The sequence below is a fragment of the Phocoena phocoena genome, chromosome 12 (assembly GCF_963924675.1).
Source record: "Phocoena phocoena chromosome 12, mPhoPho1.1, whole genome shotgun sequence".
Lineage (NCBI taxonomy): Eukaryota > Metazoa > Chordata > Mammalia > Artiodactyla > Phocoenidae > Phocoena > Phocoena phocoena.
In genome coordinates this window covers 28981149-29004899 of record NC_089230.1, presented here as the reverse complement: position 1 = coordinate 29004899, position 23751 = coordinate 28981149, and the positions used below count along the sequence as shown (strand labels likewise).

At 39.2% G+C, this 23751-nt stretch overlaps 2 protein-coding genes across 2 annotated transcripts in view; one reads left to right on the top strand and one right to left on the bottom strand.

The window, feature by feature from the left end:
- TBPL1 (TATA-box binding protein like 1) overlaps window positions 1–11699 on the top strand; it is a 29676-nt gene extending 17977 nt beyond the window's left edge. The window contains exons 2-7 of the mRNA XM_065888820.1: window positions 5401–5579; window positions 7057–7139; window positions 7306–7369; window positions 8878–8981; window positions 9074–9168; window positions 11167–11699. Of these exons, the coding sequence (XP_065744892.1) occupies window positions 5445–5579; window positions 7057–7139; window positions 7306–7369; window positions 8878–8981; window positions 9074–9168; window positions 11167–11246 (561 nt within the window). The 5' untranslated portion in view covers window positions 5401–5444 and the 3' untranslated portion in view covers window positions 11247–11699. The remainder of the gene's footprint in view (window positions 1–5400; window positions 5580–7056; window positions 7140–7305; window positions 7370–8877; window positions 8982–9073; window positions 9169–11166) is intronic.
- A 3396-nt stretch (window positions 11700–15095) lies between these two features.
- SLC2A12 (solute carrier family 2 member 12) overlaps window positions 15096–23751 on the bottom strand; it is a 58140-nt gene continuing 49484 nt past the window's right edge. The window contains exon 5 of the mRNA XM_065889023.1: window positions 15096–15697. Within this exon, the coding sequence (XP_065745095.1) occupies window positions 15544–15697 (154 nt within the window). The 3' untranslated portion in view covers window positions 15096–15543. The remainder of the gene's footprint in view (window positions 15698–23751) is intronic.

The following is a 23751-nucleotide window of genomic DNA, read 5'->3' as shown; positions in this document are numbered from 1 at the left end:
TATAAGAGAATGCTGGTTTACTTACATCTTCATCAGCAGTGTTTGATGCTTACCAGTATAAATAGTGGTATCTCATTCTTTTAAGTTAGCACTTCCTCATTACCAGTAAATTTAAAAACTATATATGTCTAAAGGCAAAGAATTTCTAAATAAATAGCTAATTAGTCTAAGAAAAATAATAATGGAAATATAAATATTGTTAGAATCAAGGGATAATGGAAACATAATATATCCAACTTCAGATGTACCGAAAGCACTTGGTTATAATCGCCTTAAATGTTCATACGAGAATAGAGAAAAAGTTCAAAACTGAAGTATTAAGCATCCAACTTACTTTCTAATATAAGAAATTAGGAAAAAAAATAGATCTGTAGAAGGAAGGAAATAATGAGCATAAGGCAAAAAATTTAATAAAGAGGATCAACTAACTGCCAATAGTTTGTCCTTTGAAGAAACAAAAAATAGAAAGACTTTTCAGCAAGATTGATGATAGGAAAAAAAGCAGGGATAAATGATACTATGATGAAAAAGAGATAAGTGTACTAAAGTTGAGTTTTTAAAATTTGTAAGAAAACCATGAAAAATTGTATGCCATAAAATTTTAAATTTTAGAAGAAATGCAAAATGTCCCAAGAAAATTTAATTTAGGAAAACTGATTAAAGAAGAAATAGAAGACATCAAATGTCTTAAAACTCTTAAATTGAATTAATCTTTTAAAATCCCCCAAGGAAACAAAAAACAGGTCCACACAATTTTCAGATAAGGTTTTCTAAAACTGTCTTCCAGAGGATTTTTTTTTAAAAAAAGAAGAAACCTCACTACAAATAACTCAGTTTCATTTCTTTTTATGGCTGAATAATATTCCATTGTATATATGTGGCACATCTTCTTTATTCATCTGTCAGTGGACACTTGGGTTGCTTCCATGTCCTGGCTGTTGTAAATAGTGCTGCAGTGAACATTGTGGTACATGACTCTTTTTGAAGTATGGTAAGTCAGCAAGAGAAAAATAGTATGTAAACACATATATATGGAATCTAAAGATAAAAACGGTTCTTATGAACCTAGGGTCAGGACAGGAATAAAGACGCAGATGTAGAGAATGGACTTGAGGACATGGGGAGGGGGAAGGGTAAGCTGGGACAAAGTGAGAGAGTAGCACTGACATATATACACTACCAAATGTAAATCGATAGCTAGTGGGAAGCAGCCCCATAGCATGGGGAGATCAGCTCAGTGCTTTGTGACCACCTAGAGGGGTGGGATAGGAGGGAGGGTGGGAGGGAGACGCAAGAGGGAGGGGATATGGGGATGTTTGTATGCATATAGCTGATTCACTTTGTTAAACAGCAGAAACTAACACAACATTGTAAAGCAATTATACTCGAATAAAGATGTTTAAAAAAATAAAAACTGAAAAAAAAAAAGAAACCAACCTAACTTGTATAATAAGTCTAGTGTCACCTTGATACTCAAACCAGATAAAGACAGTCCAAGAAAGGAATATTATAGGCAAATTCTACTTACAAACATAGACATATCAATCCTAACTGAAATATTAGCAAACCAGATCCATCAATGTATTTTTTTTGAAAACATGACTTACTGGGTTCAAGGATGTAATACATATGTCATAACTTTAAGAGGAATATATGAGAATGATAAAACAATTCAGCGAGAGTAGAGATTTTCTCCAGAGGGAAGGAACGAGCATGTAATTTGGGAGAAGTGCATGAGGAGACATCAATTGTATTGTAAATTTTATTTTTTAAGCTGGGTGGTAGGTACATAGATGTTCGTTTTTTGCCATTTATGTATCTTAAGTCATGTTATAGTGTCAGCAGGCTTAACAGCTTTGTAAGTTTAAATGCCATTCTAAAATACTATTTTTTTTGTGGAGTTGCTTAAACACATTTCCCTTGGAACTGTACAAACAAGTTTAAAAAGTTTTATGTGTAAACCATCATGAAGTATAGTAAAGTATACTACATATGCATTTTCATGGATATTATATTAAGGGAAGGAAAAAGACTCTTAGCTCTTCTTCATTTATATGAAAATGAGTGGCTTTGGAAGTAAAGTTTCAGACTTGCTTTTAGTTTTTAAAAAGTTTTTCCATGCCTAGTATTAAAAGAAACAGTTTGGAATTCTAGGTGGATGAGAAATTTAATATAGGCTGAAGATTGAAATGTTGGATTTTCTAGCATTCATTCACCAAATAGTAAGAGAACATTTACTATGTGCCAGATATGGTGCTGAGCCATGGGTGTGTACAAACATTTAAGATGTAGTCTTTGACTTTCAGAATTTAGTAGGTGAAATAAATGGTCCAGATGTTTAACTGTAGGTACCATAATAGTTACAAGCAGTTTGGAATATTTCTTCCCTAGTGGGGATTAATTGTCCCCATGTTTTTTATAGTTGTGTGTGTGTGTGTGTGTGTGTGTGTGTGTGTGTGTTTAAACTGTGTTTAAAAAGTTATGTGTGTGTATTTTTAGGAATAATCTAAGCCTTTTGAACTACTTTAAGAGGTAATCAATTCATTCCTCTTTAATGCTGACAATAAAGTTTCCTCAGGTAGAATTTTTTACCCATTGATAAATGATTTAGCTTCACTCAGAATTGAAAGGGGTATGACGCTCTGTAGAAGTTGAGATTTGTCTCTTTCACTGGATTGCCATTTGAGTTATCCTATTTAAAAGTGATATGAAATGCTTTAGCTTTAAGAAGTTAATCTTTGTTAATATTTAGTACTACTCTTGTTTTACAAGATAGATAAACTGCAAATGGGCCTTTTTTTTTTTTTTGGTACTGCTTGAAAAAGGTGGAATCTTTCATGTAGTATGCCTTGCCTCTTTTTTTTTCTTAAGTACTGACTTCTTCATATTTTATCCTTGATTTAAAACCTATTAAAGCAATGATATATCTTCTGAGACTGTTTGACAGCTTACTCATATAAATATGAATACTTCCTAACATGATGATCTATGCCCATGACTTCATTTTTAGAATTTAAGTTGCTTATGTATAGAAACAATCATCAATTTTGAATTAATTGCAAATTATTTAAGGCTTCTTTGCATTCTCAAAGATTTGCTTTACCCCTTCTTTCTTGACTTATTTTTTACCTTATGTGTTATCCTTGTATTCTCTCCCAGACAATTCAGCAGTTTAATACTCAGAGTAGTAGATCTGAGTCAATTTGTTTTAGCCTGTTTGTTGTAAAAAGTCTATGTGAAACAGTAAATTTGACATAGTTTCTTCATATGTAATTTCTCTGTTAAGTAGTGCTTTTTGTGGCCTCTTATCATGGGATGTGTGTCAGTCAGGCTGCATATAACTAAAGTCCACCATGGGGCCTTAAGATAGAAATTGATTTTTCTCTCACATTTGTAAAGTCTAGAATTAGAAAGTACAGGGCTAGTAAGGAGTTTCACAGTATCAGGGACTCGGGCTGCTTCTGTCTTACTATTCTTCCATACTCATCTCATAATCTCATGATCCCAAATGGCTTCTTGAGTTCCAGCTCTCACGTCCAGACTCCATGCAGCAAGAATGAAGAAGAGCAGAAAGGCAAAAGGGTCTTCGCTGGTTAATTTGGTCCCTCTAAGCAGACTTCTCAAAAGACACAAAACCATTTATTTTACATTTCTTTGACCAGTACAGAGTGACCCTAATAGATTTTGGGGTGAGCAGCCAGGAGCCTCTACCTCACAGTTATTTCCTAATTTTAATAGGAAAGTAGCAGGTGGCTCGATATCTGGGTAGTGATGTAATCTTGGGAAGTAATGCTAAGAAATCTCTGCTCTGCCTGTGGCTTTGAACTTATTTTTATCCCTAATCACTGATATTTTTGTGTTATTATTTTCCAAGTATATGTGCTAAGTACTTTCCATACATTTTATATAATTCCCATGACACTGTCTGGTAGGCACTGTCTATTCCATGTCACAGGTGAGAAAACCAAGACACAGACAGAATGCATAACTGGCCTAAGTCCTGAGAACTTAGTCGGTGGTGCGTCAAACATGGAGTCTGCACTTAAGATCACCACTGATAACTGTTTCTGTCCTCTGCTTATTAATCTGTCCACCTATATATCTATCCCTCAGACTCCACTGCCACCCCTGCCCCGCCTCTTGTGCATAAGAATCACATGAGGTTGCTGAAACATACACAAAGAACAGAAAAACAAAAAGATAAGCAGATTGAAGGGAGTATAAGATTGAGAAAATAGAATGATGTTGAGGTTCAAGTAGTACACAGAGTTCAATGCTATATGATCCTATAGAGATGCTAAAAGTTTCAGTCTGACTTCTCATTGTGTCCTAGCAGAAACTAAAAGGCAGGAAAACAAAACTGAATTTTTTTTATTTGGACTCTTGGCTTCTTCATTTTTTAGTCATATAATAACTTGAATCCTTAGTCATATAATAACTTGAATCCGTATAAAGAATCCTAGCTCATTTTCATATTGGGGCTTCAAGGAATTGTAAAGATAATTAGAATAGTATTGTTACTATTTTCTGATTTTCTCTTTGTGGGGTAGGTAAGCTGAATTACCATTACTTATTTTTTAAGATGTGGAAACTCAGAGAATATTTTATCTGGACATGGATCACGTGCTTAGTAAAAACAAGGGCTTGTTCTTGTTTGTTTATAGAAATTCAAATTGAAAAGATACATATTTTGGAAGATTGGGATCTTGATAAAAATGCTGTTGTGCTAAGTAACTGTTAGAGCTCCCCCGTACACACACAGGTTTGTGAGCTCCTTCAGGACAAAAGACCTTGCCTTATTCCTTTTTTCCTCCAGTATCCTCAGTGTATGGAGGTGTTCAGTAAGTGAATAATGAATGAATGACTAGTAAGTGAGAAAAGTCTGTTAATAAATGTTATAATTAATATTGCTGCCTCTTTAAACTTAAGTCAATGGCTCTACCCAAAATAGCGGAAAAGTAGGTCATTCTTTTTATAGCCCTTGCGGGTTGTATGAGGTGGGTTATAGTACCATTAATGGCTGGACATTGGGACCACAAAGTCCAGCCCTTGAACATGGTGTAAACGGAGAATGGCCATAACTGCAATACGCCTGGAGCATGGTGGTTGTAAAGGCAAGTTGCTGCAGTTACGTCTGGCAAGCTCCTGGCGTGTAAAAGTTACTGATTAATTTTAAGGAATGAAAGTTAGGTCCAGATTTGGAAGGATTTTATATGACATGTTATCTTTTAAAAAGTGACATTTTTCGTGGGGAGAAGAAAGGATATGATTTGATTTGAGTACCATTTGAACAATAAGTAATGAGATCGACTTCTTGCGTTTTAGTTTTCAAGATTACTTGTGAGCAATATATTAACAAAACATTTGAGTTTAATTATTTTATTTTGTTTTATTTCTCAGGATGTGATCTTCGTGGTGGGAAGCTAAGTTTTTAAACTACCCCAATGGATGCAGACAGTGATGTTGCACTGGACATTCTAATTACAAATGTAGTCTGTGTTTTTAGAACAAGATGCCATTTGAACTTAAGAAAGATTGCTTTGGAGGGAGCAAATGTAATTTATAAGCGTGACGTTGGAGTGAGTATCTGAATTTTGTCGTGTGTGCTACATTAGCCTAATTTTATAGTGCTCTGAAGATACTAAGTAAACAATGGTGACACTACCTTATGCGTTTATTATAAAAATTAAGAATATGTATGAAGGCTCTGTTTAAGCTCTAAAAATCAGATGCCAGTATACCTTGTTAAATTTTCATTAGTTCTTCATGCTAGAAACTAAGTAAAGATGAATTAAACTCAATTAAAGATTTCAGTGAATCACAATGAAAGGTTTTCAGGTTCATCAATGATGCCATCCTCACTTTAAAAAAGGAGCAAATGTATCTGCTAAAAAGAGAGGAAAAGGCTTATGCTGCGTTGGAACTTTAGCATGCCATATGGTAGAGAAGTCATTTTTTCTAGGAAGGTTAACTGAAAACTGAGTTGATGGACGAGCTGGTAGTGCAAGACAGTTAAACGTAGAATAACCTCAATGTTTCTCAGCCACAGCCACTTAACGTATGAAATTTTATAATGTATTTTAGCTCAGATTTTATTTTGCATCTGTGGTAAATTTTGTCTCCCCAGATTTAATAGCTTTCTAGTTTGATAATATGGCATATGACAGAGAAAAGAAGGAACTAAAAATGTAACAAGAGTTTTAAGAAGAAATGTCTCATTCATATATTTGTTACGTATTCAGTAAACATTTATCTCTTTTATACGTAATGGCCATATAATAAATATTGCCATAAATGAAAAGCTGCAGTGAAAATTTAAATTCACTTTTTATCTTGGACTTTAGTCCTTGACCTATTTATACTCACACTGTAGGTAATTTCTTCTAAACCCATAGCTTTAAGTGCCTTTCGTTTCTAAGGAATCTAAAATTACATCTCCAGCTCCAGCATTCCGGATTTGCACATCGACCTTGAATATGTAATGGGCATCTCAGCTGTAAGATACAGTATAAAGTAGTGGCGGGCACCAAGAAGCAGAGAAAAGCAGGGTTAGAAATCAGGGAAGGGTGAAGGGATGGAATGATCAGGGAAGGCCTCTCTGTGGAGATGACATCTGGTGAGAGACCTGAGTGAAGGGAGAACATTGAAGGAAGAATATTCCAGATGAAAGTAAGCTAGGCAAAGCTCCTGAGGCGTGGACAAGTTTGGCATGTTTGAGGATGTGTGCAAATTGCAAATTTCAGTTATGTGAACAGAGTGGAACGAGAGTTGGAGTGTGTACGTCCTTGTGGCACATTGATTTCAAGTATACAGTGAGAGGTTTATACAGGCCTTGAATTTTTAATTGATTAAATGTCCTTTTGGATTAATATGTTCTTTGTGTTCAGCGTGGTTCTTGATTTCAGAATGAGTGATTTGGAGAACAGTTATTTCAGTCTTGGGTAAGCTTGGCATAGTATTTAAACATGAAATGGCCACATAGAGTAGACCCGTGTGTGCAAATCAACACTTACTGTGTAATCAGGTTGTTGGAGTTCTGGTTGTCTTTTTTTGCAGAAAGTATTAATGAAGCTTAGAAAGCCTAGAATTACAGCTACGATTTGGTCCTCAGGAAAAATTATTTGCACTGGAGCAACAAGGTAAATGTTACTTGGGTTTTCAATTTTCATTTTTTAATTTTCCCCTCATGGGAAGGACATTTTTCTAGACTTAAAAACAAAATCACGTGTACAGTTTGTTGTGTTCCTCCGTATAAAATTTATTTCCTGTGTAACTGATCGTCTTTTTCTTTCTTTCAAACCACAGTGAAGAAGAAGCTAAATTTGGTGCCAGACGTTTAGCCCGGAGTCTCCAGAAACTAGGATTTCAGGTAACGTTTTCAAAAGCTATCCGAGCTGCAGATACTCAAGGATTTATTTTTGTAAAGTTAGCATTTTTTTTTTAACGGACTAAAGAAATCTCCACAGAAAGTCCTCTTATGACTGACCTTTTTCTACATTGTATAATACCATCCTTCAACACAAAAATTTAGTGGCAGACCTTGCCCGTGTGGGTATTTGTCAGGAATCCTGGCTTTCTCCCAAATCCTTTCCCCATAGAGAGAGAGACTTGTTTCCTTACAGATTAACTGCCTTTTCAACTCTTTACATTTTTCACTTCTCACAAAAAAAAAAAAAAAAAAAATTCTGTTTTTGATCATCACAAGAATGCTGTATCAAGATGATGAGCGAGAGCTGCAGGACCCTGTTGACACATACACACTGGTTAGCAGGCTCTCACACTTGTAAAATGACTGTTACTAGCAGGCCAGCCTTATCAAATGTGATTTTGTAGAGTCATGCATTTGAATAAAATTAATACATATCCTGGACTTGCTAGGTCACTTGGAAACGATGAGTAAGTGAAAGAAAAAGATGAGCTGTGGTTCCTGAACAGGTGGGCCTAGGCAGTTTGGGATTTGGGTGGGAGGTGATGAGAGGTTGAGTTTCTCTCTGATGACTTCAGTCTCCTCTGAGGTGGAAGGTGCTAGGAAGGCACTGAGGTGCTGGAAGGGAGTGCAGGGTAGAGAGCCATGATTGACAGCGGGGCCACTGTGCACGTTTTGTGACTTTCTCCCACTGCCTTGTGCCGGTACTGAGTTGGAGGATAGTTCATCCAGATTTGTGGTTTTACTAGGGACAGTTGAAAAGACGACAGGGTAAAACCATTAACATCTTGGTAGGAGTGGCTGAAGTTATTAATATTGAGAGGACATTATTTTCAGCCTTGGAGCCTCTTTTCTTAGCATAATATTAGAAATGTTGAGAGAAATCCCAGTGAGTTAAAAAACACAGTTCTATCACACTATTCCTCATCTTGTCCCCCAAAAGAAACAAACATCTAACTAAACTCGCAGCAATGCCATTTTACCTGACTGCATATAAGAAAAAGTCAGGCGTTTGGAGCTCAGTGTCCAGTACTTTCTGAGTTTTAAGTGATGGCTTTGCATTCTGACACTTCAAGGAGGACTCTGCTTTAATTTTTTCCTCACTGTTCTCCCTCTTATCCCAGTAGATTAAATATTAAATGGGTTTAAAGTGTTGAAAAATTAAACTGAAATAAGAGTCAGGAGACCCCAGATGTAGCGCTTTGATCATGCAGTTATCTCAGGCATTGTTTATTTTTTTAATGAAGTTCTTGAGCCTTTTTCCCCCCTTTAATTATAGCATTAAGGAGTCCCCGATAACTTAAAACACTAAAATCCATGCTTTAAATGTTTTTGTTTATCTTGTTTGTTCTTATATTTAAGGATTACAATTCAATGATTAAGATTGCCATGATGAGCAGATTTTTTTGTTTGTTTCAAAATAATTCATTCATTTTACTTCTCTCCTAAAGGTAATATTTACAGATTTTAAGGTTGTTAACGTTTTGGCAGTATGTAACATGCCATTTGAAATACGTTTGCCAGAATTCACAAAGAACAATAGACCTCATGCCAGGTAGGTCTTTGAAGAATCAAGATAACTTAGCAAATTTGAAGTTACTTGTCCAGCTATAAGTATTTATATTAATTTTGGCTTTTTTTGCATAGTTACGAACCTGAACTTCATCCTGCTGTGTGTTATCGGATAAAATCTCTAAGAGCTACATTACAGATTTTTTCAACAGGAAGTATCACAGTAACAGGTATTTTATGATATTGAAACCAAGCTTGTCAATTATGGATTGAATGAGATAAGAGGTGTCCGTACCAAAATAGAGATAAAGTCTGCTTTGTCCCTTTTAGCCACTTCTGCCTTTCTAGGGGAACCAGTCTCCTCACTTTTAACACAGTAGATTAGTTTAACCTGCTTTTATATGTATACTATTTTGTGTCAGTCTTCTTTATCTTCATCATAACCCTAGTGAGATTCATCTGTATTGCTGCATGTAGCTGTAGATCAGCCATTCTTACTGCTGTTTAGTATCCAGTACGTGAATATATTGTTCCATGGGCATTTGGATAGTTTTCAGTTGGGAATTTAAAATATTCTAGTATGTATTTTTATATATGATTTTTAAGTTTATGACATCTTGCATTTAAAATACTCAAGAGAAACCCATTCTATGAACTTCATAGAGGTTTTACATGAGCAAAATATTCATATATAATTGGTACCTATTTGGTATGTTTTATGTGTATTTTGTTATATCTTTTGAATTGTTTTAATTACTTGGAAGGGGTAGTTTCAGAATACTAGGTAGGCATAGATGTCCAAGGGTAGTATTAGCATGCAGGATGATTTTTTTAATGGTACTATGGTTATAAATTGTTCAGAGACATTACTTGAGAGTCAGACCCAACCTTTGGCAAAACTGAGTTAAGGAAAATTTCTGTAGTGTCCTTGAATTTTCTTTTTATTCCTTCAATCCTTAGAGGAAAATAAAAATTATTGACACCTGTAAGCCTTCAACAAAAAAGCTTTAGTTCTGATTCAGCCATGGATTTTCACATCTTGCTTGGAGACTTAAAGGCTCTTGCCAGAGTCATGCCTGAATCTTAAAAATGGGGGAGCAAGTCCTTCTTTGGACTCTCTGTTTCTACACTTTGGAGCCCAGACCTTACAGAGGCCTCCAAATCTATTGACAAGTCCCTACTAAGTATGGAAGAAAATAATGCATATGTAAAATATATATTAAGTTAATAGATTTAAACAACACAGTAGCAAACTGAAGACCATTGACCTGGTTAATTAGTATGCATTACATATTAACCTCTGGAATACCCTATGAACTGTTAATTCAGTGGACATATACTGAGTGGTTCCCATGGGCAAAGCTCTACTCTGTGGAGGGACTGAGGTGAGTCAGGAAGGATCGGCCTAGGGTAAGACGTGGTCAGTACCTTCAAAGGGTCCACAGTGGATGCATATGTACGTTTTTTAGGATCTTTCAAAAGGTAAGTTTACGTTAGTAGAAAAAACGTATTTATTCAGAATAAGTTTTATAAAAATATTTTTTCATTATCCTTTTTATATATTTTTTTAGCTATTTAGATGAAAGGCTACACATTTTTCAAGTCCTAGCATTATATAGATTAATTAATACGTAACATAACCTCATCCCTGGTGCTTTTCTTTTAACGGGCAGAGTAAGCTGTAAGGGTGAATGGCCAGATTAGTAGTAAACATGTGAGTACCAGATAGCAGTAAGTTTGTGGGGATGTTTAGACCGTGCAGTTTATAATGGCCCTCTGGTTTCCCAACGCTCTGGTAGCAGCTTTGTTTAGCTCTGCCGGGTCCCTCGATACTCCTGTGAGCTTCAGTCGTAGCCTAACCAAAAGCCAGGCTACAGTGACCAAAAGCATAATAGCTGTGTAGTCCCGCTTGTTACTCCTTCCTTTAATAAGCATATTATAGTACGTTGTGATTGTCTGTGTGGTTTTTTTATATACTCCCTTTTCACAATGGTGCCCTAAAACAAGATGAATATCATCATTTTGTGTTTGATTCCCTTTAATTGTCCATAAAAAAGTCTTATTCTCTTGGTTCTTGCTGTGACTATGTGTATAATTAATGTAAGTGTAGATTTTTTTAAACAACCTGATAAATTCTAAAGTACTTGGTTACTTGTAATTCTGGAAAATCAGCTTTTCCTAGTGCTCTTTTGCCTCTTCTCACCCCTTCCTCCACTGTGTTGTTACAGGGCCCAATGTAAAGGCCGTCGCTACTGCTGTGGAACAGGTATACCCGTTTGTGTTTGAAAGCAGGAAAGAAATTTTGTAAGTCATAACGTAATTGGTTAGAATCCCAAACTGAGCACCTTTTAAAACCTGCTGCACATTGGACTCAGAACAAAAGGAAAACTGGACCAACAGTAATTGAGGAAATAGACTCTTTTATTCATTCACGGCTACAGTGTAAGCTCCAGTCCCTTTGGATTTTATTTCAAACCTTGCTGTAATATAAAAAGGAAGTTTACAAGACATGACATTGCTGCTTTTACAAAAGGACATTCTATTTATTTTCGCAGTAATTTCATGTCCCCACGAGCAGAGCTGTCACAGTGTGCACTACCTTAAAGTGTTTTGTTGTTGTCATTATTTTTTTCCAGTTTGAGCTGATGTGTTTTATTTGTGAATAGTCTTTTACATTTTTGTATGCTGAATATGGGCACCAAAGAACCTGTAAAAGTTATCTTTTTCAATTGAATGTGCACAAATAAAAGTTTGGAAAAGATCACTCTTCATATCCATTCTATTCCCCATTTTCTATTTTAACAAAAATTGTATTCATAATTCTTTTTTTTTTAATCTATGCAAGCTTAGACTTTTGCTAAAGTGTGTTGGCTTCTTTTTGAAGTGTATTTTGTAAATATATATATGCCACATGTGTATAGTTTCTTTTAATGCTCTGTTACCAAATATCAAATAGGGATTTTTTTCTTGCAGATTAGAAATAAAAACATGTATATAAATTCTAGGGAACTGGAGTAGAACTTTATAAATTCAGCATAATGTTTTATGTTGCTAATTTAACATGATAGAAAATGTTAACTATCTTTTAAAAGTCATAAAGTTGTAGTTTTAAAAAGAGAAACTCTTACCTATAAGATGAATATAAGAAAGAAGCTGTGATGGGTTGTACTTCATATGTACCTTTGTTATTCTGGAAAGACTCAACTCTGGTTAGAGGAAAGTAAAACTCTTAGGTTGGTACTCAAGGCTTCACTAAGAGTCTTGTCAGAAGTTGAAACATTGTGCTGTTTTAGCAAGAAGTGCCCAAAAGCTGATTCTGTGCCACAGTGTAATTAATTGTACTACAGTTCAGTTTGAACTTGAAAGCCATTTTGCAAGATAAGTCTTTCCCCTTGCTGTGTCTTATTTAGTGAAGCTAAAGAGCGACTACTCAGTATATGGGATTGCTCCTCTTAAAGTTATAATAAATATGCATTTGTGAAACAGTGGCTCTCTGGCTCACCCGTGGGCCCAGCAACGGTAATATAGGATCAGGCTGCAGTGGTGCTTGGCCATTTGTGTTTAGGAGTTTAGTATTACTAACAATGTAATTACTAACAATTACTAACAATGATCTTACCTAGAAATAAAGCTGAATGGAGTGTCATATTAGCTTCTCAGTTAAAATTAATAGAGGTAATAGTACAACACAGTTTTCCACTAAAACCTTGAATTTCCAAAATGTTTTGAAACCTTTGTGGAAAATTGGAACATCTTAACCTCCGTTTTCCCTACCATATTCTAAAATCTTGAAAGCTGCACTGAACAATATGTATTATTTTTTATGTTTATTTTTATCTTCTTTCTTCTCAATGCCTTCCCCTACCCTGCCTCTCACTCCCTCATAAGTTGGGGCCAATGGCTAACTTTTATGTTTTCTTTCTTGGGAAAGACTTAATTGTGATTTTAAGACTTTTCATTTTTTACATTTGTGTTTATTTGCTTCATTTTGAGATCCAGTGGGATAGGCAACCTCAAAAAATATACAGAATAAAATTCAATGAAAGTTACAGGTTCTGAGCAGACTGTTTCAAAAATTTGAGGTTTTCCACTTAGATTTAATTAACAGTAATTAAGTGACCTCCTGTTTGGCAGTGTTCACAAAAAAGAAATAGCGAAAAGCGGGGGAAACCTGATTATATAGCCAAGGTGCAGATCCAGATGTTTGTTGTAATATTTTTCAGTATTCGAGTGACTTGAAAACTATGTAGATCAGTAGCTCATCAAAATGCTTTCTCAGAAAAGAGGGAGAAAGACAATCTGACCGGGTCTGGTTTCAGGGCTGCTTGCTTGAGTATCGCCTGGCAAAGTGTCATGGGTGACCCACTATGCTTAACAAAGCTGGTAAGAAATGAGTGTGTCTGATGTCTTCTGGCTTTTCACAAGTGCTGTACATTTTTTTAATAAATAAAAACTGTGAATATATACATATAAATTACAAGTATTCCCCCTTTTTTTATTTTTGAAAGTCAAAAAGCTCTAATTGGGTGCGTATTGGGTAAAATTTAGTTTGAAAACAGAACTGTTTCATTATAGATTCTGGGTAATAAAAGAAAAATATAAGACAGTGTTTAAGATACTGAAGTTGAAATCACTTAGTGATAAACCTACTAGGTTTATAACAGTTTCCTGCCCATTTACAACGTATGGCTAAGCCAAGAGATAGCTAAAGTATATACAGTGTTCGAACTGTACAGTGAAATATGTAACGGTTTTGTTAAATATCTTACAATCTGTGATGCTTGGCAAAGAAAAAGAAATTCATATTGATTACCTGTCTCGACCTTTTCTAATCTCAGCGTAAATTCATATTGATTACCTGTCTCGACCTTTCCTAATCTCAGCGTATAATCGCACTGAAGGCGCATAATCACTTGCTTAAATTGAACCTCTACAGAACACACTCTCCCTTCTTCCAAAACAAGCGAACGATGCATGTTCTAACTTGCATATGAAATGTACCGTGCGGAATGAAGACTGCAAATCTCCCTTCCTCATAACTTCCCCTGCCAATTTTAATTTAGATAGCATGTTTCAGCACCAGGACTTCTAGTCATTCTCCTGAGTTCCTGATAATACAGTTTTACTGTTGCTTACATAGGTTGTAGTCAGGTCACTTCATTATAAGGGAATGCAGTAGATCATATTTCCTTATATCAAACTGGGACAGTTTGTTATGGGCCAATAGAAAATTTTCAAGCTGAATAAAAAGGGCTTTTGACTCTTAGGATTCTTTCTTCAGGTTAATCATATTTTTGTATTCTTTTTCAAGTTAGGTTGTTCAGTACTTTTTGTGTGTGTCTCCCATAGTTTATAATATTAGTCATTTAATGGGTTACTGCATAAGTGGTTTGAGGTTCTTTATTGTAGATTTTCTATCATCGTATCCAAATTCTATTGGTAAAATGCCTCCCCACGTCTTAAAATTCAACTGGTGAAATACAGAAGAGAGCAATCCATTGTTGCGTGGGTGAAAACCCAAGTTTCTGGTACAGTCAGTGATCTCTGTTTCATCATAGAGAAGACCACATTGAGGGAATTGTCCCGATGTTTGGATGTCATTTATTATGTTTGCAGGCATCTGAAAGTCAGCATCAGTTATAGCCTGTAGGCCATAACCTGAGGTAGTGATAATCCTGAGGGGTGCGAAGAATCACAGGAAACTATGGATCGCTATTAAGGTATCATGAAAGCCTTACAAAGAGAGAACTGTATAAGCTTGACTTAGTAACTCAAACTTAACTACTTACAGATTTGGATAAATAACCTAATGGCTTGACTTCTTTTCTCGTGTTTTACTAACAGCTACTTCTCAATAAATATGGTCCCAGGATTTTGAAATTGTCCTTTCTATCCGTATTTTTTAAAAATGGATGGAAAATGCTTATCTTTCTCAACTATTGCAGAGTTGTTTCTCTTAATATTTTATAATACTAATACCAAATTTATAAAAGGACATTTTGAATTACATTGTAGTTCATAATTCGTAAAATAGGATGTATAATCTTTATCCTTGTTGAACCGTAATTAGAAATTTATCACCAAAATCCTAACCAGGACCCTATCCTAACCTAGAACATGTTTGCAGTTGTCCACATTGTGTCCTGGTTCTTTTTTACACAAGACCCAGTGCAGGTAGTGTCTTGGTAGGTAGGCAAAAAAAACCATAAGCTTACGTTCAGACAGCTTCTGTGTCTTAATGGTAAAGCCGCAACTGGCCTCTATGCATACAAACCTTAAGGTAAAAGTTATTCTCATCACTAGTTCATAGTCTTTCAAAGGCTGCTCTGTGAAGAAGGTGGAAGATAACCAACCGCTATTATTTTTTAACCTGGTATCCTGCTCAGAGTAAGAAAGGGGTCACTGGGGACCTTGTCCCTCACCTACCTTTCATGGTTCCTTTTGGGCAGGTAGAGATTAAAGATTGTCTCTATAATTTCAGGGTGTCCCTTTTAAACTAGCTCTGTGACACCGAAGAGAAAACATGGGAGTGGCCAATATGTATTGGTAGGAAGACACCCTAAATGTTCTCATACTGTATCAATATTTGTAAGGTTTTGAGGCCATTAGGTCTCTGGAGAGAGCTGCCTTGGCTGTCCCCTACCCCGTAGCTTTTTAGACTCCAAGAACTGATCTTGGGGTTTTCTTTTTTGAAGCTGTTTTGGCACTAATTCCTCTTGGTGATGACTCATAAAACAAATATTGTTTTTCACATAGTTCCTGAAAGAGAAAGAGGCACTAATGAAAATGTCATTCTTAATTTACAGTATTTAAAAATGTGCAGGCTATAATTTTTTAAATCACCCTGGGGCTTTAATGTTTTAGCTCTGCAAAAATAGACCAAGGTTTGTTGCAACGTTTCCACGTGTCATGAAATTCAGCGCACCACAGACCTTTGATCAATCTCATGCAAAGGGTAAGGTGGGGTGCCTTCTTCTCGGAACATAATCATGGCATTCCTGTCTGCAGGGAAGGATTCCAAGGATAGTCTTACATAGAACTACTGGAGATTACATCCCAGATCCTCTTTAATTTCTTCCCTTTTCTCAAACTCTGCTTACCAATATGCCTATCTATATTTATATCTACATATTCTGCTTTCTGCATTATCCCCTCGCCCCTGCATTAACAAATTCATTTCTGCAACATTATTCCCATCAGCATGAAAACATGCTCTAGTATTTTATGTTTATTTAAATAAACACCTTTGAGGGCTTCCCCGGTGGCGCAGTGGTTGAGAGTCCGCCTGCCAGTGCAGGGGACGCGGGTTCGTGACCCGGTCCGGGAAGATCCCGCATGCCGCGGAGCGGCTGGGCCCGTGAGCCAATGGCCGCTGAGCCTGCGTGTCCGGAGCCTGTGCTCCGCAACGGGAGAGGCCACAACAGTGAGAGGCCCGCGAACCGCAAAAAAAAAAAATAATAATAATAAAATAAATAAGCACCTTTGAACCTGTCTGTCCCCTTTCAAATATCCTGTCCTATAATTTAACCAGTTCATCGAGTGGCTACAACATGCCAGGTGCTATGGATGGAGGAGATAAAGAGTCTGGCTTTCAAGGAGCTTACACCTTAACAGGAGCCAAGCACGTAAGCATATAATTTCAAGTAGTAAGAGTGCTAAGGAGAAAAGTAAACCAAGAAAGGGAAAAAGAATGACTTAGTTGGGGTGTGGGGGACTGTATCATACTGCTGGCATCTCTAAAGATCAGGTGACATCTGATCAGAAACTGGAGTGAAGTTAGGGAGGGAACCATGTGAAGGATTGCAGCTAAGTGCTGTGTTGCGGAAAGTCCAGTATGGCTAAAGCATGGCGAGTACCTGAATGACAGACGTGAGGTTGGAGGGGAGGGTAGCAGCCATAGTTAAGAAGCTTGAATTTTATTCAAAATGTAGTAGGAGCCATGGGATTTTGAGCTGAGGAATGATGTTTTTAAGATCCATCTAGGGACTTCACTGGTGGCACCTGGATAAGACTCCGTGCTCCCAATGCAGGGGGCCCGGGTTCGATCCCTATCAGGGAACTAGATCCCACATGCATGCTGCAACTAAGAGTTCTCATGCCACAACTAAGGAGCCTGCCTGCCACAACCAAGACCCGGCACAACCAAATAAATATTTTTTTAAAAAATTTAATCCTTGAGCCTCAGTGAAGTCCTCAGATGATTGCAGCGTTGACCAACAGCTAGATTGCAACTTCCAGAACCAGAGCCGTCCTGCTAAACCACTCCTAAACTCCAGACCCGCAGACACTGTGTGAAATAATAAATGTTTATTACAAAAAATAAATAAAAGATCCATCTAACTGCCGCATGGAGGATAGCGTGCAGAGCGCAGGAGTTGAAAGAGGAAGACTAGTTTGGAGGTTAGTAAGTCCAAATAAAAGATGGTGGCTTGGATTTAGAACAGTACTGGTGGAAAGTGCATATTCATATGTTTTGTTAACAGCTAACAAGACTTACTGATACTAGCTGTGGGGGTGAAAGGAGTAGCGTGGATGAATCCTAAACCTCTGGCCTCAGAAGTTCCCCCCGAGCAGAAGGCCCGCGGAGGAAATGTGACTGGGTCATCAAGGGGACTGGAAATCAAGAGTTCTGTCAGATTAGAGATGCCTGTTGGATGTTCCAACCAAAGATGTCAAGTGGACAGTTGGATTTCGGAATTCGAAAATCAGGTAAAAGGTCCGAGACTAGAGATAAATCATTTGAGAGTCATCAACTTATGGATGGCTGATAAAGCCACGGGAATACATCCAAGAAGTGAGTGTAGATGGAGATCTAAGGATTGAGCCCTGGGCGTTATGGTATTTGAAGGGAGGGAGGGAGGAAGGGGAAGCAGCAGAGACCAAGGAATGACTAATGAGGTAGGAGGAAAACCAGGAAACTGTAATATTCCAGAAGACAAGTGGAAAAAAAAAAAATGTTTAAAGATAGAGAGCATTAGGGCCTGGGTACGTGCTGCTGGAAAGTCACATGACACGGGAACTGACCCTGAGGTTTGGTAACTCGGCAGAAGTCGTGAGTAGCCTGGGGAGCCAGAAAGCAGGAAAGAAAGCCTGAGAGCAGTAAGTTCAAGAAAGAATGAGAGGTGAGGACCTGGAGACAACAGAGCGCTCTGGAACTGAAAAGTGGGCAGGGGGTGAGTGGGTACTGGGTGGGGAATTTGAGATTTGAGGTCTAGGGAGGTATGTTGTTTAGGATGGGGAGTCCTGCAGCTCTGTGTGTGATGATAATCCCATAGAAGGGGGAAATTGATGACATGCTCAAGACAAATGGAAGAATTGGCCTTTGCACCAAGAGAGAGAAGGTGGGCATAGATGTAGGTAGTTGAATAGATAGTGTGCAGGATGAAGTGGGCTCTTTCTTTCTGTTTTCTCAGTGAACTAAAAACCCAAGACTATCAGCAGAGAGTGAGGAAGTGGGAGGGAGTGCTGGAGGCTTGAGAGGGGACAGGGTGTGAGGCCACCATCTTGGACAGTAGGAAAATCAACTGACCAGGGCCATGTGGTAGGTTGCAGGACATTCCTGAAGACCTACTTGAGACTTATGTTCATCAATTTAAAACTGGACCTGTCAGTATAGTTGGGTGTATCTCAAGCCAAGTTCCTTGGACGCAGGGATAAAACAAGCTAAGGATTGGCTTAATCAGAATTAAGGTTTGCCTGAATGGAGGGAGAGAGGGCAGGGTAGAGGGAGGGGTGGTGCATGGGATCTAAGGAAGGTAAGAAGGGAAGTGAGGACACGGGTGATGACTCTTCAGTGGATTCCCAGTCCTGGTAGGTGCTTGAGAGAGTGAGCTGAAACGCAGAGTGGTGCGAGGGCGAGTGGGATGCTTGTGAAAGGAGCAGCAGTGGGTAAAGACCGTCGAGGTTGTGATCATCCTGTTTGCTCCCCTTCCCAGCATCATCCAGTCCCTCCTGACAACACTCCTCTTGGCTTCAGTGATACCATGTTCTCCTGGCTCCTCTCCAGCCTCACCGTTGGCTCCTTCTCAGTCCTTTCGATACTCACCCTCTGCCTGTTCTCTATGTGTTGGCATAATCCAGGGCTTGGTCCTGCACCTCATTCTCCTCTCTGCTCTCTGACCAGATGATCTCATCTGGTTCCATAACCTAAATACCACTTACCCAAATCTGACCCTGACTCTGAGTGTCTCCAGAATTTCATACTTAACATATCCAGCTGCCAACCAGTACTATATCCATCTGATGTCTAATGGACATCTCTGTAATCTTTCCAGCCCTGAAACCTAGTTCTGAAAGGGCTCCCCTGTGTTACCGTCCATGCAGTTTCTCAAGCTAAAAATTTAGGTACCACCCTGACTACTTCATTGCCTTACTCCTATATCCAGTTAATTCATTAATTTATTCATTTTCAATAATGAGCTTCAATTATATGCGAAGAAATTATTCCAGGTGCTGGGAAACAACAGTGAATGAAGTATACAAAATTCCCTGCCCTCAAGGAACTTAATGGAGCGAGAGGAGATAGACAAGAAACCGAGTGAAATATAGAAGGTACCAGCTTTGGGGGAAAAACTGAAAAAAGAGAGTGGATGCAGAGTTGGGACATGATTGTGATTTTAAATAGGGTAACAGGACAATTCAGAAGGAGATAAAGTGGTGGGACAAGTGGGTATCTAAGGGAAGGGAATTCTAGACAGAGGAAACCAGGGCAGAGACCCTGAGTCTTGAGCATTGCGTGGTGTGTTTGGGATGCAGCAAAATGGCCAGTGCAGCTGATGACGGTGAAAGCGGGGGAGAGTAGAAGGATATGTAGGGCTGTACGGGCCATCAGAGCCGCGGGAGGATTTGAGCAAAGGAATAGCTTGATCATATTTAAAGGGATCACTGGCTGCTGTGCTGAAAACAGATCGGAGGGGATGGAGGCTGAAAACAGGACCAGGCAGGTGGTTACTACAGTAACGCAGGAGAGAGCACGGCGACTCAGATCAAGGGAGGGGCAGTGCAGGTGGCAGGCTCTGGATCTATATATTTTTTTAATACATTTATTTATTTAATTTATTTATTTTTGGCTGTGTTGGGTCTTCATTGCTGCGTGCAGGCTTTCTCTAGTTGCAGCAAGCGGGGGCTGCTCTTCGTTGTGGTGCGCAGGCTTCTTATTGCAGTGGCTGCTCTTGTTGCAGAGCACGGGCTTCAGTAGTTGCAGCACAGGGGGTCAGTAGTTGTGGCTCACAAGCTCTAGAGCGCAGGCTCGGTAGTTGTGGCGCAGGGCTTAGTTGCTCCGAGGCATGTGGGATCTTCCCAGACCGGGGCTCGAACCCGTGTCCCCTGCATTGGCAGGTGGATTCTTAACCACTGCGCTTCCAGGGAAATCCCTGGATCTATTTTTAAATTAGAGCCAACACTGTTTTCTGAAAGACTGAACATGGGGTGGAGGGAAAGAGTCAGGGGAGACGCCAAGGTTTGTGACCAGGGCAAGTAGAAGGATAAGGTTGACATCAACTGAGGTGGAAGAGTCTGCGAGTGGAGTAGGTTTGGGGAATATTGGGGTTCAATTCAGATCATGTTTGTAATATTTGTTAGACATTTGAAAAGAGCTGGAGAGCAAACAGTTGAATAGACAAGCCTTGTGTTCAGGAGAGATATTGAAGCTGGAGATGTAAATGTTGGATTCAGTGGCATATGGATGGTGTAAAGACCATAACTTTGAGATCAGTGAGCCCGTGAGGGGATAGAGGAGGGGTCAGAGGACGAAGCCCTAGGGCACACCAACTTTAAGACAGTGAAAGATGAGATGGAACCAGCAGAGCATGCTGAGGAGGCGTGACTGGTAGGAGACAACCAGGAGGCCGGTCCCTGAAGGCAGCGAAGCAAGTATTTTGGGAAGGAGGGCGTGCTCACCCCAGCCAGTGCTGGGGATGGTCACTGCATGAGCCATTAAGACAACGGATGAGAACTGATCACGGGGTTTAGCAACATGGAGGTAACCAGGATGTTAAAAGGAGCGATGACAGTAGAGTAATGGCCATAAAAGTCTCATCAGAGCAGGTTCATGAGAGAATAGGAAGAGAGGAATTGCTGACAGTGAATAGAGACAACTCTGAAAGAACTTTGCTATAAATGATGGCAAAGAATACAGGTGAAAATAAATGATAGCAGAGCAGGACTTCCCTGGTGGCACAGTGGTTAAGAATACGCCTGCCAGTGCAGGGGTCACAAGTTCGATCCCTCGTCCAGGAAGATCCCACACGCCACGGAGCAACTAAACCTGTGCGCCACAACTGCTGAGCCTGAGCTCTAGAGCCTGCGAGCCACAACTACTGAGCCCACATGCCACGACTACTGAAGCCCGTGTGCCTAGAGCCCGTGCTCCGCAACAAGAGAAGCACTGCAATGAGAAGCCTGCACATGGCAACCAAGAGTAGCCTCCGCTCCCTGCAACTAGAGAAAGCCCGCGAGCAGCAACGAAGACCCAACACAGCCAAAAATGAATAAATAAAAATAGATAAATCTAATTAAAAATATGATACAAGAGCAAAACCTAGGGAGGAAAATGGGATCAAAAGATTTTTTTTTTTAAGCTGGGGGAAAAAATCACACAAGGTTGCTCTGCTGATGTGACATAGAGATCTAGGAGAGAGGGAAGATATGGATGATGCAGGGGTGATCAGGGAGGACTATTGGGGAATGTTCTGGAGAAGGGAAGGGCAGAGGGCATGAGGTGGTTGGCTTCACATAGGAATGAGTTAAAAGATAGAACCCAGAGGGATGGTGGTGTATTTGGATGCAAGTACTGACGTGTGGGTTGAGGTGGAAGGGTAAGGAAGTCCCTTTCTGATTGTGTTCATTTCTTCCGTGAAGTCAGGAGCAAGGCTGTTGGCGGGAGTGAGGACGGCTAAGGAGGTGGGAGGTTTCCAGAGAGAGGCTGGCATTGAGCAGTTGTCTAGGAGAGACAGTTCATGGACAAGGGACATGGGTGATTGCCAGGTAGCATGGAGGGGGCCTCTTGAGGTCAGTCAGGATGATTGAACCTGGGCCCCAGCCCTGTGCTCGTGTGCTTTCTCAGCCGTGTTCAGCTGTGTGCCTGCAGACGCTGGCTTGGCACGCCTTAAAATAAATGAGGTCACGCCACTCCCCTGCTGAAAATACTTTAGTAGCTTCCCATTGCACTTAGAATGAAATCCAAACTCAGTCTATAAAGCCCCACACGTCAGTCTCCACCGACTTACCCACTGGATCTCAAAGATCGCAGCCTCCTGAGCATCTTTTGGTCTCTGGAACAGGTCCAGTGTGTTTCTGATTTAGTCTTTGCACTAGCTGTTCTCTGCCTGAATTCTCTTTCCCCCTACCTTTGCAGAGTTGGCTCTTCATTACTACTCAGATTTTATCTTAAATGTTATCTCTCAGGATAACCTTCTGAGATCACCAATCAAAAGTACCCCCCTGGGCTTCCCTGGTGGCACAGTGGTTAAGAATCCGCCTGCCAGTGCAGGGGACATGGGTTCAAGCCCTGGTTTGGGAAGATCCCACATGCCACGGAGCAACTAAGCCAGTGCGCCACAACTACTGAGCCTGCACTCTAGAGCCTGTGAGCCACAACTACTGAGGCCGCGTGCCACAACTACTGAAGCCTGCATGCCTAGAGCCTATGCTCCGCAACGAGAAGCCACCGCAATGAGAAGCCCGCACACTGCAATGAAGAGTAGCCCCCACTCGCCGCAACTAGAGAGAGCCCACGCACAGTAACAAAGACCCAACGCAGCCATAAATAAATAAACAAATAAATAAATACAATAAGATACCACCTCAAGCCATTAGGTTGGCCACTACCAAAAAAAAAAAAAATAGAAAATAACAAGTGTTGCACTACTATACATAAAATAGATAACCAATATGGGCCTACTGTATAGCACAGGGAACTCTACTCAATACTCTGTAATGACCTATATGACAAAAGAATCTAAAAAAGAGTGGATATATGTATATGTATAGCTGCTTCACTTTGCTGTACAGCAGAAACTAACACAACACTGTAAATCAACTACTCTAATAAAAATGTACAACGAAACAAAAACCCCTAAAAACAAAAGTACCCCCACACACACACGCTTACTATCTTAATTCTCATGGCATTTTTGCTCACTGATGAATGTTACAGCACCTAGAACAGTGCGTGGCACGGAACAGGTGCTCAGTAAGTATTTAGCGAATAAATGAATTTGGGTGAATGAATGAAGGAATGACCACATAAAATGAGCTGCTAAAAGTGAAAAATAACCTAAGTCTCAGAACTAAAATATTTACAAAACATTGACTTGTTAGTTTTCTCTAATTGTTTCCACTTAAACTGGGGAAAAGAATGAAAGTCACAGCTGAAACAGCACATATGGCAAATGTCCCATTTCGTGTTTGTGCTTGTAGCTGGCAGGGCACAAGTTCAAAATGAAATCCTTTCAAATTACATTATTGCTGAAATCTTTTCTGACCTCTCCACTGAGTCATTGTTTATCTTACCAGAAACTTAACAACTTTGGAAGAATATTTGTTTTCTCAGCCTTGTAGAAATAGAAGGAAAAGAAGCCAACTCCAAATATGAGAAAGGAAAATATCAAGCGGTACGGAGTACCAAATTTGAAGTTAATTTGATATTATAAATAGTTTCCTTTCTTGCTGCTTAGAAAATCATTGGGACATACACATCTGGACTCTCTTTCCCTGGGGACAAAAGTTGATTAATTGTCTCATTAACTCCGAAGTTCATGAAGACTCCCTTAGCTCGGCAGTAGCCGTCCTCCATCTCCGAATTCACTTCAACT